General features: G+C 46.4%; 1 protein-coding gene across 9 annotated transcripts in view; it reads left to right on the plus strand.

The window, feature by feature from the left end:
• dysf (dysferlin, limb girdle muscular dystrophy 2B (autosomal recessive)) overlaps positions 1 to 17,988 on the plus strand; it is a 45,707-nt gene that overhangs the window by 11,515 nt on the left and 16,204 nt on the right. For 2 of the 9 annotated variants that reach the window (XM_069519056.1, XM_069519058.1), the window contains 27 exons: positions 29 to 111; positions 659 to 691; positions 903 to 1,018; positions 1,220 to 1,333; positions 1,419 to 1,596; positions 1,693 to 1,817; positions 1,912 to 2,018; positions 2,105 to 2,300; positions 2,395 to 2,541; positions 2,654 to 2,785; positions 2,876 to 3,042; positions 3,124 to 3,238; positions 3,335 to 3,440; positions 3,539 to 3,681; positions 4,065 to 4,238; positions 4,500 to 4,584; positions 4,675 to 4,752; positions 6,308 to 6,489; positions 6,598 to 6,738; positions 6,890 to 6,919; positions 7,011 to 7,046; positions 7,405 to 7,446; positions 7,755 to 7,856; positions 8,007 to 8,168; positions 11,096 to 11,273; positions 11,357 to 11,430; positions 13,976 to 14,035. In XM_069519056.1, the coding sequence (XP_069375157.1) occupies positions 29 to 111; positions 659 to 691; positions 903 to 1,018; positions 1,220 to 1,333; positions 1,419 to 1,596; positions 1,693 to 1,817; positions 1,912 to 2,018; positions 2,105 to 2,300; positions 2,395 to 2,541; positions 2,654 to 2,785; positions 2,876 to 3,042; positions 3,124 to 3,238; positions 3,335 to 3,440; positions 3,539 to 3,681; positions 4,065 to 4,238; positions 4,500 to 4,584; positions 4,675 to 4,752; positions 6,308 to 6,489; positions 6,598 to 6,738; positions 6,890 to 6,919; positions 7,011 to 7,046; positions 7,405 to 7,446; positions 7,755 to 7,856; positions 8,007 to 8,168; positions 11,096 to 11,273; positions 11,357 to 11,430; positions 13,976 to 14,035 (3,106 nt within the window). The remainder of the gene's footprint in view (positions 1 to 28; positions 112 to 658; positions 692 to 902; positions 1,019 to 1,219; positions 1,334 to 1,418; positions 1,597 to 1,692; positions 1,818 to 1,911; positions 2,019 to 2,104; positions 2,301 to 2,394; positions 2,542 to 2,653; positions 2,786 to 2,875; positions 3,043 to 3,123; positions 3,239 to 3,334; positions 3,441 to 3,538; positions 3,682 to 4,064; positions 4,239 to 4,499; positions 4,585 to 4,674; positions 4,753 to 6,307; positions 6,490 to 6,597; positions 6,739 to 6,889; positions 6,920 to 7,010; positions 7,047 to 7,404; positions 7,447 to 7,754; positions 7,857 to 8,006; positions 8,169 to 11,095; positions 11,274 to 11,356; positions 11,431 to 13,975; positions 14,036 to 17,988) is intronic. The other 7 variants (XM_069519060.1, XM_069519061.1, XM_069519059.1 and 4 more) reach the window with 4 other exon arrangements.

Below are 17,988 nucleotides of genomic sequence, written 5' to 3' on the forward strand. Positions count from 1 at the left end.
GTTTTTTTCGAATTTGTCTTTTTTCCAGGGACAGAGCCAGTCACAACGATGTCATCGGCACCACCCACCTCTGTATGTCTAAGATCTCCGCCCCCGGAGGAGAGATAGATGGTGAGTTACTGGTCTGAGCTGGTTTGAACTGGTGTGGACAGAGTGGTTTGGAGTAGGATGCAGTGGGGTGCATGTGTAACCCGTTTGGTTTGATTTGAGTCTTTTGCTACCAAACTTGTTTTGGTTTCTTTCTTTCTTCCTTCTCGCATCACATCTGTAGCCGGGATGCAGATCATCACCAACATCACAGTGATGGCTGTTGTGTTAACTCTCACCTGCTGCATTCACACTCAGGTGCACAGAAGACAACACGGAGCAACTTCTCTTTGTGATCTGGGAGATGAATCCATTTTAATTGGTTTAATCATCTTAACAAACTAAGACACACGGTAGAAAACACAACCTCCTTGGTGGAGCTAAGAAACGTTTTTGTGGTGGAAAATCTTGATTTGGTCATTTGTCTCATATTTGAAACGAGGAGCATGACTTTGCGGTGAGTTTGTGGTGTTTGTTTGCCAAGAGCATCGGTTTGGGTTTACGTGGCCTTCAAAGACATCTGTTTCCTTTCTGTCTGACTTTGAACCGTCCTTCCTCTCTATGCATCCAGATGACTTGACTCCGCGGACCGTCCACCCTGGCAGTACGTCCTCTCTACAAATCTCTTATTTTGTGTCAGTCAGTTCTTCTTCCAACTCCGGTTTCAATCAAAGCTAAATTCTGCTGAAATCTCTCAGTGTCTGATCGTGTGTCTTTGGACGAATCAAATAATCCTGTTTGGTTAAATTTTTTCTTCAGTTCCACGTTCCACCGTGTCGATCGTAAAACACCGTCTCCACTTTGTGTCCTTGCAGTCGACGACAGTCTTGGTTTCCTGCCGACATTCGGTCCGTGTTTCGTGAACCTGTACGGCAGCCCCAGAGAGTTCACCGCCTTCAACGACCCGCACGAGAATCTGAACCTCGGAAAAGTAACTTCACCTTTAATTTTCTTTTTCTCTCTTTTATCTGAATACAACATTTATCTAGATATGTTTATATTCTTTGTTTTTAATGTATTCCAGTATGTTTGTGTGTGTTATTTACTTCATCTCGACCAGGACTCCCTGACAGAACAGATATTGTATCTGGTTAAATAGATGAAGAATGAATAAACGTCCTCTCTTCTTCAGGGGGAGGGTGTAGCGTACCGAGGACGAGTTCTAGTTGAACTAACCACGAAGCTGGTGGACAAACCGGAGCAGAGAACTGAAGACATCCCGTCAGACGACCTGCTGGTGGTGGAGGTGAGAGAGCGACAGAGGATGTCAACGTGTCAACTTGTCCGACTATCCGCCCATTGTTTTCTTAATCCTCTCCTCCGTCTCACAGAAGTTTCTCCGGAAGAGGAAGTACTCGCTCTTTGTGGCGTTTTACTCGGCCACGCTCCTCCAGGACGTCGACGATGCCATCCAGTTCGAGGTCAGCATCGGTAACTACGGCAACAAGTTCGACTACACCTGCCTCCCTCTGGCCTCCACCACCCAGTTCAGCAGGGCGGTGTTCGATGGTACGTACGTGGGTTCAAGTCAGAGGGGAAAGGTCATGTGGAATATACAGTGAAATCATTCCTGTGTGTGTGTGTTTGTGTGTGTGTGTATTCCAGGTTGTCACTACTACTACCTCCCGTGGGGAAACGTGAAGCCGGTGGTGGTGGTGTCTTCCGAGTGGGAGGACATCAAACCGAGGATCGAGGCTCTCAACATGTTACTGACCATCATTGAACGACTGGTGAATATTTAAATGTGTTCTGTTCACATGTATGACTTTTAGACCACGGACTGAACACGTGTGTGTATGTGTGTGTGTGTGTGTGTGTCTCTAGGAGGCCAACCTGCAGCAGGTGCAGCTGGAAGTGAACACAGGAAGTGAACTGGAGGATCTGGAGCTGCGAGTGGTCGAGCTGCTGGATCAGGTCATCACAGACTGCAGGTGAACGCTGTGTAATCTATCGTACTACGTACCTGTACTCACGGGTTTCAGGTACTTGTACTTCAACCGAAGTTGTGTTCCTGCAGTGTGGAGCTGCCCTCTCTCGCCCAGTGGCAGTGTGCGACTCCGCTGGACCGATCCCTGAGGCACATTCGCACTCTGCACCTGGAGCAGATCGTCGCGGCCGCGCTCGCCCTCAAACACGGGCCGGCCACGGAGCTGTCCACGGTGCTGGAGCAGGCCGAGGACTGGGCCAACAGGCTGCGCACCATGGCCGAGGAGGTGAGCGGCTTCGGAACATACGACACTGAGAGGAAAAATAAAACAAGGAGACTCACCCTCTCTCTCTCTTTCTCTGTGAATGTCTCTCGTCCAGCCTCAAAACAGCCTCCCGGACATCGTGATTTGGATGCTGCAGGGCGACCGCAGGGTGGCTTATCACCGCATCCCGGCACACACTGTCATCTTCTCCCAGGAGCATTGTGGGAAACACTGCGGACAGCTGCAGACTGTCTTCCTCAAGGTACACACACACACACACACACACACACACACACACACACACACACACAACAAACAAACACACACAAGAGTATAAAGTCTTACTGACTCGTTTGTGTACTTGTGTCGTACAGTACCCGCAGGGCAGCGGTGCAGAGGCCAAACTTCCCGGTCAGCTGAGAGTCAAACTCTGGTTTGGTTTGGCTGCGGACGTCAAACATTTCAACCAGTACGCTGAAGGGAAACTGTCGGTCTTCACTGAAACGGTGAGAAAGTACAATCCAAAGCTGAAAGGATAGAATCAGTATTTACAGACTTGTATTTAAAGGAGACATATCCCTCCTCTCGCTCCGTAGTATGAGAACCAGACTCGGCTCGCCCTGGTGGGCAGCTGGGGAACAACAGGTCTGACCTACCCCAAGTTCAGTGACGTCACAGGAAGAGTGAAGCTGCCGAAAGAGAGTTTCAAACCGTCGCCCGGCTGGACCTGGGCCGGAGACTGGTTCATCAGCCCTGAGAAGACGTGAGTCAGTGTGTGTGAATTTCGTGATTGTTCATCTTCTGTAAATACTAAGTTTCTGTGTTTGTGTCGATGAACCCTCAGCCTGCTGTTCGACGTGGACGCCGGTCACATGACCTTCACAGAGGAAGTGTTTGAAAACCAGATGAGGTTACCAGGCGGGCAGTGGATCGGCATGCCGGAGGGATACACCGACGTGGTACGTGTGCGTGTGTGTGTGTGTCTCTGTGTCTCTGCTCTCGTCACAGCTTCACTCGTCGCAGTAAAATCTGAACGCTGACTTTCTTTTTGTCAGAACGGAGAGAAGGCGGTGCCAAAGGATGAGGTGGAGTGTCCGCCGGGTTGGGCGTGGGAGGAGGTGGAGTGGAGTGAAGATCTCAACAGAGCTGTAGATGATCAAGGTGAAGCGGAAGACACACGAGAAAACACACACATTCAACAACAAGAGCCAAACTGCACACTGATAAGTAACACTGTGTGTGTGTGTGTGTCCGTCCAGGCTGGGAGTACGGTATCCCCATCCCCCCTGACCGCCGTCCTAAGTCGTGGGTGCCGGCAGAGAAGATGTACCACACCAACCGACGGAGGCGGTGGATGCGGATGAGACGGCGAGACCAACAGAAGATGGACGCTCTCAGAAAGGTAAAGACATTAGACCGGGACGGCCAAACTGAAATGAGACGTCTGGTCTACGGAGGAGTTTCTTCTTCGGTCCCAGGCTGGAATCAAACTGGTGATTCTGATTCTGACACATCAGAGGCTCAACTAAGTTATGTTGAAGTTACCTCAACTCACCACTAGATGGTAATGTAGTTACACAAATGAGGCAGAGACAAACTTAAACATTTCCCTTTCACACCTGAAGAAATTCAGATTTGTCTGATATAATTTTTTTGTTTATGATGATAAAGAACTTCATTAAATTGAACTGAGTGTGTGATCAGTGCCTGAACATCTGTTTAAACATCTGGCACAGATGTAGACTTGAGTAAACGTAGTTTTTGTTCGTGTGCATGCGTTCACAGCAGCGTCCGGACGAGGCGGAGCGGGAAGGCTGGGAGTACGCGTCGCTGTTCGGCTGGAAGTTCCACCTGAAGCCGAGGAAGACGGACAGCTTCAGGCGCCGCAGGTGGAGGTGTCGCATGGAGCCTCTGGAGAAGACGGGCCCGGCCGCCATCTTTGCTCTGGAGTGCTCTCTGGTGAGGAGGAGGAGGAGGAGGCCGCTCCATCATCGTCTCTAACAGGCTCATTATGATGCACCACGTGGACACATGAACAATCCAAGACATTAGAAGAGTCTCAGAACAAAAGTACACAATAGAGTGTGTTCTTTTATTTTGAAGGCTCCTGCAGAAAGAAGGTATCACTCTGTTATTTTTTTATTCAATGTTATTTCTTTCTCTTTCCTCCTCCTGCTCCTCTTCCTCTTTTCTTTTCTCCTGCTCCTCTTCCTCTCACAGAGCAGCATAGAGGACAAGAGCGAAGACAAGTCGGTCACGACAACGTTCGGAGTCAACAGACCCACCATTTCCTGTTTCTTTGACAGTGAGATGATAAACCAACTTATCTCCCAACCCCCTTCCTCACCCCTCAACTTTTTATATAATGTGTGTGTGTGTGTGTGTGTGTGTTTAGGTGGCAGCCGCTATCACCTGCGTTGTTACCTGTACCAGGCCAGAGACCTGCGGGCCATGGACAAAGACAGTTTCTCAGGTACGTGGAAATCTGAGGAGATCATAGAAACTCCTGTGTGTGTGTGTGTGTGTGTGTGTGTTGTGTGTGTGTGTGTGTGTGTGTGTGTGTGTGTGTGTGTGTGTGTGTGTGTGTGTGTGTGTCCAAGTGCGCTAACGAGGGTGAGTCAAGGAGAGTGATGGTGATTTATCATTTCAGTCTGTGGTCAGGATGCTGCCACGCTCTCTCTCTCTCTCTCTCTCTCCCTCCCTCCCCCTCCCCCCTCTCTCTCTTAAACCATCCTCCCTCCCTCCATCTTCATCATCTGTCATTCCTCCTCCTCCTCCTCCTCTGTCTTTTCATCCCTCTGTTTCTTTTAAAGCTTTTTTTCTGTATTTACGTCTGAGTCTGCTGTGGGTTTTCTGATTAACACACACACACACACACACACACACACACACACACACACACACACAGCTGAATGGATGAGTAGATTTGATTGATGGACTTCAGTTGTGTGTTGATCTGGTGTTAGTCTGAGCGGCCATGATTAAAGGCTTTCTTTCTTTTTATCTAAATTCAAAAATCGTTCTTTTCCCCTCCCATCCTCTCTTCGCCCTTAAACATTTATTTTCTTCCTCTCCTCCCCCTTTTTTCTCTTCCTCTTATTTTCCTCCATTTATCTCCCCCCTTATTTTCCCTTCATCCCTCTGTCTTTCCTTTCCCTCTCTCTCCATCTCTCCTCCCAGTTTTCTTTGTGTTTATTTACCTCCGCGGCTCCCGATGACTACTGCTGCTTCCACACGCGCACACACACACACACACACACACACACACACACGCACACACACACCACCCTTGGTGACCCATTCAATTATGTCCATTCCCAACAGTCCATTACCTCATATAAACAGCAATACAAACAGCCCAGGGGGGTTATGTAAGTGTTCGTGTGTGTGTGTGTGTGTGTGTGTGTGTGTGTGTGTGTGTGTGTGTCACCTCCAGGGTTAATTGAGGGCTGGTGGGAAAATGCAACTTAGCTTCTGTTTACTCTGATGCTAACGGCTCCATAGAGACTCTTTACTCGGCCTGAAATAATAAACTACTGCGTCTGTGTGTGTAACTGTACGTGTGTGTGTGTGTGTGTGTCAGAGTGTGTGTGTGTGTGTGTGTCAGAGAGTGTGTGCAGTGTGTGTGCAGTGTGGTTATGACCTGGAATAACAAACCTCTCCGAGCGGCGTTCCCAGCCCTCCGTCTCAAACTCGGCATTCCCAAGTTGATGATGTCACTGTGTGCGACGCCGAGATAGTGTGGAGGCACGCACATACACACTCATAGGTTTTTACTGCTACACTTGTGAGGACACGCTCCCTGGTTCCAACAATAACCTCATCCCTTCTTTAGCATCTCAGAGACGACGGTAGCGCCTGAAAAACACAACGTAGAATCTCTTATTACCACTAACCATCATTTCATTTTCTCGGCTCAGGGTTTTTACGTCAATTTAAACAATTTAAGAGCGAACACAAGAGGCCGCCATTAAGCAAACACTGTAAATCAAGCGACTCGTGAACATTCCGTGCTTTTATCTGTGCAGACCCGTACGCCATCGTGTCGTTCCTCCATCAGTCCCAGAGGACGGTGACGGTGCGAAACACTTTGAATCCCACCTGGGACCAGACGCTCATCTTCTACGAGCTGGAGATTTTCGGTGACCCCGACGCCATGATGACCAATCCTCCCAACGTCGTAGTGGAGCTTTACGATCAGGATACATACGTGAGTGTTTGCGGTCCATGAAAATGTACTTTTATCAATCAAATGTATATGTTTATAATTTATAATTTATATTTTATATATATATATACGTGTATTTTATATTTCCAGGGTGCGGATGAATTCATGGGCCGCTGTGTGTGCCAGCCCACCCTGACTTCCTCTCCACGTCTCATCTGGTTCCCAATTCGCCTAGGGAACAAGAACGCCGGCGAGCTGCTGGCCGCCTTCGAGCTCTCACGCAGGGAAAAGGTCAGAGGTCAAACGTAGCACCATGTTGATGTCCTCCCTCTCTTCCTCTACACCTGAACACTTACCCTAACCCTGCGCTAATGGGTTCTGGGAGTTTGAAAACTTTTTTACTTTCATAACGATAATACATGTCTTAACTTTGTGTCTTCAGCCGGCAGTTCATCATATTCCAGGTCAAGAGGTCAGTTTTTTCTTTTCGCTCTTTTCTTAATCTATTTCCTTTTTTTGTTTTCACATCATTTATTTAAATTCTGTTCTTTCCTCACCCGCAGGGAGACATCATGACCTCCACACATGTTCTCGACGAGGTAAAACCACCATGACCACAGGAGCATTTACACTTTCACACTGTCACCGGCTCAAATCCACTCGAACGCATCGTCACACATTCCTCTGAAGTAAAATACAAGTTTTTATTCTATCGGATTTTGTTAGAATCAGGAAAAGAGGAATCATGACGACTGTAGGTGTCCGAGATGATAATTTAAATTGAATCCTGTTTCTAAATGAATCATAAAAAAGGAAAGAGTTTTAGCTTTTTTCCCCCTAAATTTGTGCAGAATCCAAAATCTAAACTAATCCTATGAAATCTTCTGATTATTGTGTTGAAGCTTTGTTCTGGAATTTCACTGAGCCTGATTGTTCTCATCTCTCTTTCTTCATCAGTTGATGTTTTCAGGATTCCTCTCCGAAAACCTGCAGCAATGGGTACGACACAGTTCACACGCATACACACAAAACACATTCCTAACAATTATTTTAGAATTTAATAAATTTTAATTTCCAAAATATTACAGGAACAACAACATGTGGAAACTAATTTTCATTTCATTTCTTCACATATTGTGATGTTTTAATGCTCTAAACTTATGTGACAGTCGAAAACTAAATATTTGCTCATTAACACTTATCCTTGTATTTTATTTTGACATATTAAACAGCGCGTCTTGTTGTTGTATTTCATTTTCTCGATTCTTGACGAGCCTCTCTCTGACTCTCTGCGTTCCTGTTGGCAGCCGGAGGAGTCGGACCTTCCGCACCTGCCTCCACAGAGAGAGCCCAACGTCTTCATGGTTCCTCAGGGGATCAAACCTGTCCTGCAGAGAACCGCCATTGAGGTATCATCGAGATCTTTCACGACTGTTTTTACTGTGCGCTGTGCTTAGCTTACGGTGGCACCAATTCCCAATTTCCCAGAGGCTAAGGTGACATATTGTTTCATAAAATTATGAGATTGTAAAGATTGATAATGAAATACTTCCTGTCAGATCTTAGCGTGGGGCGTTCGTAACCTGAAGAGCTTCCAGTTGGCCACCGTTACCTCCCCGAGCCTGCAGGTGGAGTGCGGAGGCACCATGATCCAGAGCTGCGTCATCCGCAGTGTGAAGAAGAAGCCCAACTTTGACGTCAACACGCTGATCCTTGATGTGGTGAGAACACGGAGCCAAACCGTTCCTACATGTACACACGCACGTTACACACATGTAATCAGTGCAGAGGCTTTAATGGCTAACGAGACGTCTGCTGTGATGTGGTTGACGTCGGTCGTTTTTTCATCATCAGAGGAGCCACAATATAACGGCGGTGGAGGAAAAGGGCAATCGTTAACTGTTCCTTTCCTTCTTCCAAAATCGTAGAAGATGTAGAGGGAGTAGTGCTGAGTGTGGATGTTGGCAGATGCTGCTGTTGTCGAGCGAAAAGGTTCCTGCAGTTGTAAAGATGCAGGGTGGAGGACTGCTCCCATGGCGACCAGTGTATCCATTACTAATGCAGAGGGTGGAGGTCCTCGTCATGGATGTGGCTGATTTACAAATGCTGACTATAGATGCTTTCTATAAACCTGAACCAAACGATGTGCACATATATTCTCTAAACTCAGAGGACGTACCGTTGATCCAGATGTGGCTCTAATCCTGATAGTAACAGCTGGGACTCAACAAAAGTCATTTAGTGGATTAAGAAGCAGTTCTTCTCCTCAGGAGGGGGTGGAGACCAAAAGGGAGCTAAAAGTGAGTTTCCATTAATTGGGTGAATGCAAGTTGAAAGTTGAAAGTTTGTTAGTGTTGTTGTCTCCTCTGTCCCCAAGTGAGGTGATGGGGGGGGCAAACATAGAGGGAGTTTTGGCTAAAGGTCTCTTGTCAATTTCACGTAAAAAAAACAAACAAAAGCTCCAGAACATCGTCTCACTGTGCGTCAACGCTGGGGACCGGAAAAATAAAACGGCTGTTGTAGGTTTAGTTTAAAAAGCTTTTAAATTCCAACTTCAGGAAGCCGATACGAGCCGCTTCGACCGCAGTAATGATGCCCTCTTGTGTTCTTTCCAGTTCTTAATGTGCCCGTGTGACCCACAACGCTTGGCGTCTTTGCTTCCACTCCAGATTACAGCAAACCACAGGAAGATACAATTAAGTGTGTTGTTTATGTGGCACCCAAAGACCCAAGCTGTGGTAACGCTTTCAACAGGGAATAGGTCAAAGCTTACTCATGCAAACTGAGGAATGTTACCGCAGGAGCAGATGCTTTCCTCTGTTGCCTCGGAGCAGCTGGAGTATGCGATGCAGTAAAAGGCTTTATTTGCTTTATTGTTACAGCAAATAAACAACTGGAAATTTGGTCTTCCTCTTAGCTAGTTACTTATTTTGTGGTTCAGAGACATTGTTGGTCAGAAATCATTAGATTGTTGGAGCCTGGGGGGGGGGGGGGGGGTCAACCCTCAGCCACAACTCTTTGATCCTCCATGTTTACTGTCTGAATTATGTCAGGCAGGAATCTGCAGAGGTCATTTAGTGTCAGCAGAACATTTCTGACAATACATTCCCTGGAAAAATGCTACTACTTTTAAATGTTTTATCCGAGTCCTCTGGTTTCATCATTCCTGCCCTCGAAATAACTCTGTGCACAGTAAACATTTATTTTAATGGTTTTATTTTGATCTCGTAGATGTGCCTTTTGGGTTTTGGCGATCAGGCAGCGTCTCAAATAAGAGCCAGATGGGGTTGTCCCCACAACAAAACAGAACAATAAAAATAACCAGGGGTCAAAAAACCCTTTACTTACTTTCTTATAATTGTTGAGCATCCAAGAACTTGAATATCGCTACGACTAACCTCGAGGTTCAGGAAATAAACTCAGAAGAGCAGCATCACGATCCATCTTACGTGTCCTCGAATAGGTTGGACAGATTTCTCGCATTGACACGACACACGACACACGACACAATCCTTCTTGCTGCATCTTGAAGAAATATTATTGCATCCAGCCACCAGGGGGCAATCGAGATGTTTTGGCTTTACTTTTGAGGACCTGTCATGTCCTCCATCTCGATGCTAAGCTAAGGAGCTGGTCTCTCTAAACGAAACTTTAAAGCTCGAGTGATGATTCATCGCTATGAGCGCCACCTATCCCACACAAACAGTCATTGCGAATACAAACGTATTGATCACAGCAGCTGTAATACATGACATCTGTGATTCGGTCGTATTTTAATCAAACGAAACCACAATATTAGAGCCATTATTTATTCCTGAGATTTAAACTGTCCCCCTGAGGAAATATTTCCACTGAATTTACATCGGTGCACTTACATTACAGTGTTTTCTAATGAAAGCTGAAACATGGGAATGTCACGCAGGATTTTTCCGTCACAGCAGCTCCACTGAGTTTAATGTTAACGTCATTAAGGTCTGAAGTTGATCACCTCTGTGTTTTATTATGACAGCTTTAAGCAGAGGATGGAAATTTTCTCAAAGTTTTCCCCTTTAAATGCAGATCCTTTCTTTGGGCATTTTAATGTTAACAAGATTAAGGTCGTGTTTTGACCACCGCGAGGCTGCGACTGCCTCAACCGGACTGTGGAAATATGCACATATTTTTCCCTTAAATTCAGCCCCTGAACCGGGTCCAAGCATTCAACGTTAACAATATTAAGTCGTCTGCGTAAGTGCTTTCGTATGCGGCAGGAGCATAAGAAAATGTCATGTGCATAGTTTCCTTACATGGAACTCTTTGAAGGGTCTGACCACAAACCTTTAGCTCTTTCACTTTATTGTGAGTTTAGCATCATCAAGCTCCACTTAAGCTTCTATTAAAGCCACAGAGGTCAAACAGTTTTTTCCCCTGCAGTCGGCGAGGCTATATTAAGAGTGTGGTAGCTGCTGCAAAGACGTGAAAATCTAGTATTGAGCAACATCCGTCACATCAGTAGTTTGGTATTTGTCGAGAGGTTCTTGAAAACTCTGCGGCACGAGAAACCTCTGCCTGCAGGTGGCAAAACCAATTAGCTGTAGCTTTATGAAGATCTACCTCCTTCTTCTTCTTCTTCTTCCTCTTCTGTTTCATTCTTTCCGTCTCTGCACAGAGACTCCCGCGTGAGGAGCTCTACATGCCGCCAATCATCATCAAAGTCATCGACAACCGTCAGTTCGGCAGGAAGCCGGTGGTCGGCCAGTGCACCATCCGGTCGCTGGAGGAGTTCCGGTGCAACCCGGAGGAGGAACGAGCAGCGGTGGAGGAGGATGAGGAGGACGGGTGGAGACGTAAGACAGACAGATACAGATGGATGAGGACATGTCTCCGGGAAAAACCGATGATTAATGTGTTTGCTGTTGTGTGTTCGCAGGTGAGACGCCTCATTTAATCTCTGGGGAGGTTTTTATTGACATCGATGATGAGGAGCCGCTGGTGCCCGACCAGGTAAAACCAACTCATCACTTAGTGGATTTCAACTTTTACGTAATTAATCCAACTCCGCATTATTTCTGAAATCCAATGAAAACTTTAAGGCAACACAAGCGACAGCGCCCTCTGCAGCCTCACGTGGTGATTCATTCTGTTGGGCTCCGTGTCCCAGCGATGAAGCGGTTTTCATGTAGAGAAACATAACTGAACGCTGGATATTACCCATGATCCTCTGCTTCCCGAACCACAGGAGCTGCGGCTGTAACTCTGTTTAGAATTCTTCGTATTTTATTGGAGATAATCGCCGGTTCATAATGATTCTTGAGTCTTTTTAACTGATCCACAGTCCAACATCACTGAAACATTGGTTCCTGTGTAAGTGAGTGTAAACGTGTGTTTTTCAGGCGTGTAAATATGAAACACTCATCTTTCCACAGGGAACATTCGTACGTGTGTGTGTGTGTGTGTGTGTGTGTGTGTGTGTGTGTGTGTGTCCAGCGGTACAGCACAGCAGCATAAATAAACATGTTCTGACATGATGACATGGCAGCCGTCTCTGTGGTCGGTGGGTGCCGCGGCGACCACGAGACTCGCGCTCGTCACCAATCATGAACATTTTCTCTTTCCGAGTTTAAAACTTTTCTCCCCGGTTTCTTTCTTCCTTTGATAAATAAGTGTTGTCACCAGACCGAGGGCTGCGAAACCATGTAATACATTTTACTCCACAAATTATTCTCTGGAGTAAATTATTGATCACGGAGCTTTTAAAATTTAAAAAAACCAACAGAGACGAGTGAAATCACAGTTCGGGGGTGAAAATACTCGTCTCCGTCGGTGACGTTTCCTCTGAGCTGTTATCTTGTAAAAGCAGCGGCTGCCTGCTGAGGAACCGGTCGTAGGAAAATGTTCTGCTGGTGTGTTTAAGTGCTCAGGATTTGAAGGTAATGAGCTGCAACATGGAAAACCACCGGACTGGCTCTTTGAGGAACACTGAAGAAACGTTCAAACACCAGGAATCTGTGCAGGACGTCTGAGTTTTCAGGAAAGAATTCCAAACTCCTGATTCCTGTCGACCTCCTCAAACGCTCCTGCAGATACTCGTTCCTTCCTCACCTCTTCTTCTCCTCCTCGCTCTTCCCTTCTCTCTTCATCCTCTACTTTAAACATCAGTCTCCCAGCTTTCTTCTCCTCCCCTCTTCTTTCAACACCAACTCTTCTCTCCTCGCTTTTATTTTTCTCCACCAATTTCTCTTCCACGTCTTTATCCCTCTCCTGCCTTCATCCTCTTTCCTATACTCTCATCCTCTCTTGTTATCACCCCTCCTTCTACTTCCTTAGTTTCCTGTCCTTCTTCCGTCCTCTCACCCTTCTCTCTCGCTCAATATCCTCACCCTTCCTCTGTTATCCTCTTCTACTTTCTTCTTCTTCCTCACATTCTCCCTTCTCATTTGCTCTCCTCCTCTTCCATCTTGTCTTCCTACTCTCTCCTCTTCTTCTTTTCCTCCATCTCTTCTTTGTCCTCGGTGAAGTTCCTCCCGGTGATCACTGAGGGGAAAATCTGACCCCATGTCTCTTCTACTGTCTGTGTGTGTCTGTGTGTGTGTGTGTGTGTGTGTGTCTGTGTGTGTGTGTGTGTGTGTTGAGTCCACATGTGGTGTTGAAATCCATTCACACATCCTGACATCACCGCCCCTCTCTTCTCTAGATCTAATTAGTCGCCTCAAAACAACAGTGATGAAACCGTGCGGACACATTTTGTGGTGACATCAAAAAAGTTCTGCTGTCGTCGTCCAACCAACAACATTCGCAGTTTGTGACCACGACCACGCCGGGACGATTAATCACTCGAATGTGGTAATCTTAATTTTAAGGGTGAAACATTTGGTCAACAGCCTCGACAGGTTCCAACAGGTCCCAGTGGATTTAGTCCGGGTTTGTCCACTCTCTGATTAGGACAAAGCTTCTGTCCCTAGTTTTTAATTTCTCATAATTCAAGCTTTCCAGATCTTTTTAAACGGAGGATGAGAACACGTCATACACCGAGCGTCATGATAAACGTGTCAATGGTCCCATCCGCAGCGAACAAGTTAAACAAAGTGCGACCACACTTTGTTCCTCTCGCCCACGTTGTTTGTATTCACGCTCGGGTGCGTCCTCGCCCTTCCTGTCGTCCTCCTCAGTTCCCCCATGTGCTCAGCTCCTCCGTGACCTCATGTAAACACTTTGTCTTTGTGATCCCGGGGCTTTGTCGTGCCCGATCAGCGTTAAGCGAGCGCTGCTGTCGGCACCTCGCGGACCACGACAGAAAAATGGCATCGCGCTCAGTTTTTCCCTGCTCACAAAACCGTTTTTGATTAATCGTCGCTGCTTCGAGGGAACGCACAATGGTGACGGCTGTGTGTGAGTCACTAATAAGTCTGCTGTTGTTCGTCTGTAACAAAGTAAAGTGTGTTTCTAACATTACACACGTGCTCTCTGACTGATTACCTGTTTAATACAAGATCGTCTAATCTCACCAGCTAACCTGAGAGTGTGTGTTTTTTTTATGTGTGTGTCATAGTTTGCAGATGGAGCCAGTTCGGCTATCATTAACCTTTCAGCCTCTGGTTCCAGCCTCCATGTAGGTAACAAACTCATCTTCTAACTCATCAGCCATTTTCAAACATATTCTACATTTGTCTTCTTTAATCTCTTCTTTAACTTTTCCACCATCCATTAAATTTACATTCTTGCGCATTGGCAACAAGCAGAGTTGACTTTTAAAAACATAAATACTTTCTCTATAGTTTTTTTTATCTTATGCAGCAAACCTCACATGAAAAAACACAAATGCCTTGAGAGAATTTCTTCAAATTTGATAAAACGGTTGATTTTATTCTTCAAGTCGATTTTGACTTGGACGCTGAGGTTCAGCTCTGACTGCGGAGAGAAGACCGTCGTTGTAAATTGTTCTTTAGCTTGAGCAAGTTTTTTACATTTCGCTTCCTTGGTCTCGCTTCAGGAAAACTGAGTCAAGAAATCAGGGTTTTTTTTTTTTACAAAGCAACGCTTGTCGAGCTGTGTGGTTACAGAAGGAATCCGACACAGATTTCGGCAGACGACCACGCTCCCTGTTACATTCTTCCATTTTATTTATCCAAGCCAGGTCAATTTGAAGACTAAGCTTGACCCGGACCAGACTGTGCACATAAATACACACATCCAGTCGGGCCTTGTCGCTCGACAGTAATTGGGGATGATTCCTTTCTTTCCAAACAAAGATATTTGTTTTATTAAGGGTCAGATATTGAAACCAGTCAAATTAAAGGCTCGGCTTTCTGTCTGGCCGGGGCCAAAGTCAACAGAGCTGCTACAGATCCTCTCCACCGCAAGTCTCTGTAAGCACACAGTTACTAAAGGCTGAAGGAGGGATGGATTAAGGAGGGAGGGAGAAAGTGGCTAAAAAAGAAGAAGAGGGAATGAAAAGAATGAGAAAAAGAGTTTGAAATGAGGAAAAAGAGGAGGAAGCCTAATATCTCATGGCACCAGAAAAAGAACGTTCACTCTCTCATGTGCTATAAACCCTGGCTTCTTAATCTCGCCACAAAAAAAAAGAAGAAAAAGAAGCAGGTCATGGGCGTATGTCTGATGATTACCAGATTACTCGAGCGGCGTGCGCCCGACGTAGCGTTCGCCTTCCAAGGCGGATCAGTCGGATTCAGTTTCAGAGTTGGAAAAGTTTAGGAAGCCCGGCTGTCAGTGGGGTCATGGCTCCTCAAGCCTCGTAGGCGCAGACCGAACTTTGAGATATCTGAGATCACACGTCGCTCAGATGGAGAATGAACACTGTCACGTTTCATCTGCAGCATCCGGGCGCGACGATGCCGCTTGTCACGGATCAAACCGACCGTCCTCTGTTCTCATCGTTTCCCTCCCTGCGTTAGAGAAAAGCCGTCACGTTGCTTCCACATAATGTGGCTTTTGTTTCCATGTTTTCTATCGGTGACATGCTTTATATGAATTTGTGCCCCTTTCAATAACTGTGGTTCGGCTCCGCCATTAATTGTCATCAAAACTATCCTAGCTCGTTGCCAACAGGCCGTCAGGTTCGGTTAAAATCCCACTCTGAAAATGTTGTAGTTTGCGTCTCGTTCCATAAATCCTGCTTGGCGGGGTTCAAACCAGAGAAACTAACTGAAGTGGCTCGATGCCACATACACATTTATGGCTCTGTAATGACACTGTGACCAGAAACAAGATGTCAAAATAACTTAGTAAATCATTATTGTTTTTCTTGCTCTGCTAATTTCGGCCTCAAACTGATGTAAGCTGCCGTTCAGCTCCAGAATATCAACGCTGCACAGATTCTCATCTAAGTGGGTTCATGCAATTTCTGCACGCGTTGCTAACCATTAGCCTTGGGACACAGACTTTAGCACACTGGAAACTTCTGAGTTAGCAACGTCAACACTCGTCAACGATGCGCAAACACAAACGTCTTCGGTTGGTCGTTGTTTATGCTAAAAATGCGATCAGCGGAGTAATTTGGCGTTTTCAGCTTGTTTCGACTTCCCCCAGGCAGCCGGAAACATCAGTGCAAGTCTACGAGAGAAGAAACAAATCACGATCATAGTGAAGGACGAGGTGTCCAGTGGTGGATGTTACAGGGGGACAGTGTGTCCTTAAAGAGATAAGACGCTGCTTTCAGTTGCACGGACCAAAGTGATGCAACCGTGGATTTAACTCTGACTTCTTGTTTCTTCTTTAAAACCTGGTTTCAAGAATCACCATGCAGCGTGAGTGCGGCGCAGCAAATGGGAATGTTTCCAGTGACCGGCCGTACGTTAAATCACGACTGTGCAACGTCAATCAGTGATAGCAAAGAAGACGTTTATTTATGTGAAAATGCCACAGATTTTTACTTGAGGTTTTGGTGCTCTGCCTTGAAACCACAGTGGAGCGGATGACAAACACACACAAACAGCTCCGATGAAACATCCAGGCCAGTTTTTTTTCCACATTCTTCACATCGACCAGTTTATTTTGGAGATACAGAATCTGGTGGAAGGGAATCTGTGCAGGCACTTCCCTGTGAGACACTGAAGCTCATTCCGATCGCAGATTACGGTGAAGTGTCTGAAATAAGTCGACAACTTCTGATGTTGTTGTTGAGGATTTCAGATTTATTTCATTACATCACAAACGTCTAGCTCCAGCGTTAAGATACATAGTGGAACGAACACAAGTAGCTTCTGTTTTTGAATTATTTTCATTTACTCACAGGAAAATCGAGCGGTTATAAAGATGGACGACACGTTTCCGCTTCCTACCACTGGACAAAAGTGAAACCAAATGATCCCAGATACGAGCGCCGCCACTGTGAAGTCTAAAGTCTGTGATGTTAATCAATCCATTCACCTTAAAGTTCCATATTTTGACTGATGTGTCAGTGTTTGCTCTCACACCTGACATGTGAGAGAACGTATTATAAAAACTGTGGAGATGAACAGAAGAGTCGTTCCTGTGCACTTCAGCAGCTCGATCATCGGCAGCCGATAGTCGCAGGTTGTTACTGATTGACTGAGCTCGTGTTCGGGAGAGACTTTACTCATAATTTCACTCTGTGGGTCAACAAGACACTGAGGGTCGAGTCCGGGTGATTTAATTTTGAGGTCGAAGGACGCGGCTGCAGAGCCTCCTCCAGCTCCAGGTTTGACCTCTGACCCTGCTGTGGAAGGGATTTCCCCGCAGAGAGTGTTTATGAAGCAGCTCAGAGCTCTTATGTAAATCCCGTCTCTCAGCTCGCAGAGTTCTTGGCAGTGCCAGCCTCGGTCTGGTTAGCCTGGCTTTCCCTGCAGGGCGTAATGATAGGCTGCAAACCACACTGACACCCTGAGCAGACCGCTGCAGCCTGTGTGCGTGTGTGTGTGTGAGTGTGTGTGTTCGATCCTGACTCTATGCTTAATACACGTTGCAGTCTGAAATGCTCCAGCGGCCGCCTTAATCTGTTTGAATCAGGAGTCGTAGACTTGAGTGTACACACCCTGACACACACTGGTGGGCGAACACACACACACACACACACACACACACACACACACAGTTTCTGGCGCCCCTGTCATCACCGCTTGGCACCGGCTGCACACAGAGGACGCATTAACACACACCAGACACTTCACGCCTCAGACACTGAGCGCCATGCATGTGCGTGCGTGTGTGTGTGTGATGTCTTAGTTCAACGCCACGTGCTGCCCTTTTCCATGCCATGCTGCCACTTTGGAAAAAGTAGGAATTCCATAGTTGTTCCTGCTCTGTGTGTGTGTGTGTGTGTGTGTGTCTAAGTCTGTGGGAAGTAGGAGAAAGGGGATTCCACACCAACCCAGTGCCATAAGAGCACTTTTGTTCTACATTTACGCCGACACACACACACACACACACACACACACACACAAAGGAAAAAGTGGTGAGTGCGTCACAAGTGTGTTTTAAGCTCGAGTGTTCCTCAGAGGGTTGAAGGTTGTAGGGCGGAGACGGGTCGAATTGAGATGTATGATTTTGTGTGTATATATGTGTGTGATCTGTCCCCTTGGTATT

Source organism: Paralichthys olivaceus, chromosome 22 (genome assembly GCF_024713975.1).
Source record: "Paralichthys olivaceus isolate ysfri-2021 chromosome 22, ASM2471397v2, whole genome shotgun sequence".
In the NCBI taxonomy this organism is placed as follows: Eukaryota; Metazoa; Chordata; class Actinopteri; order Pleuronectiformes; family Paralichthyidae; genus Paralichthys; species Paralichthys olivaceus.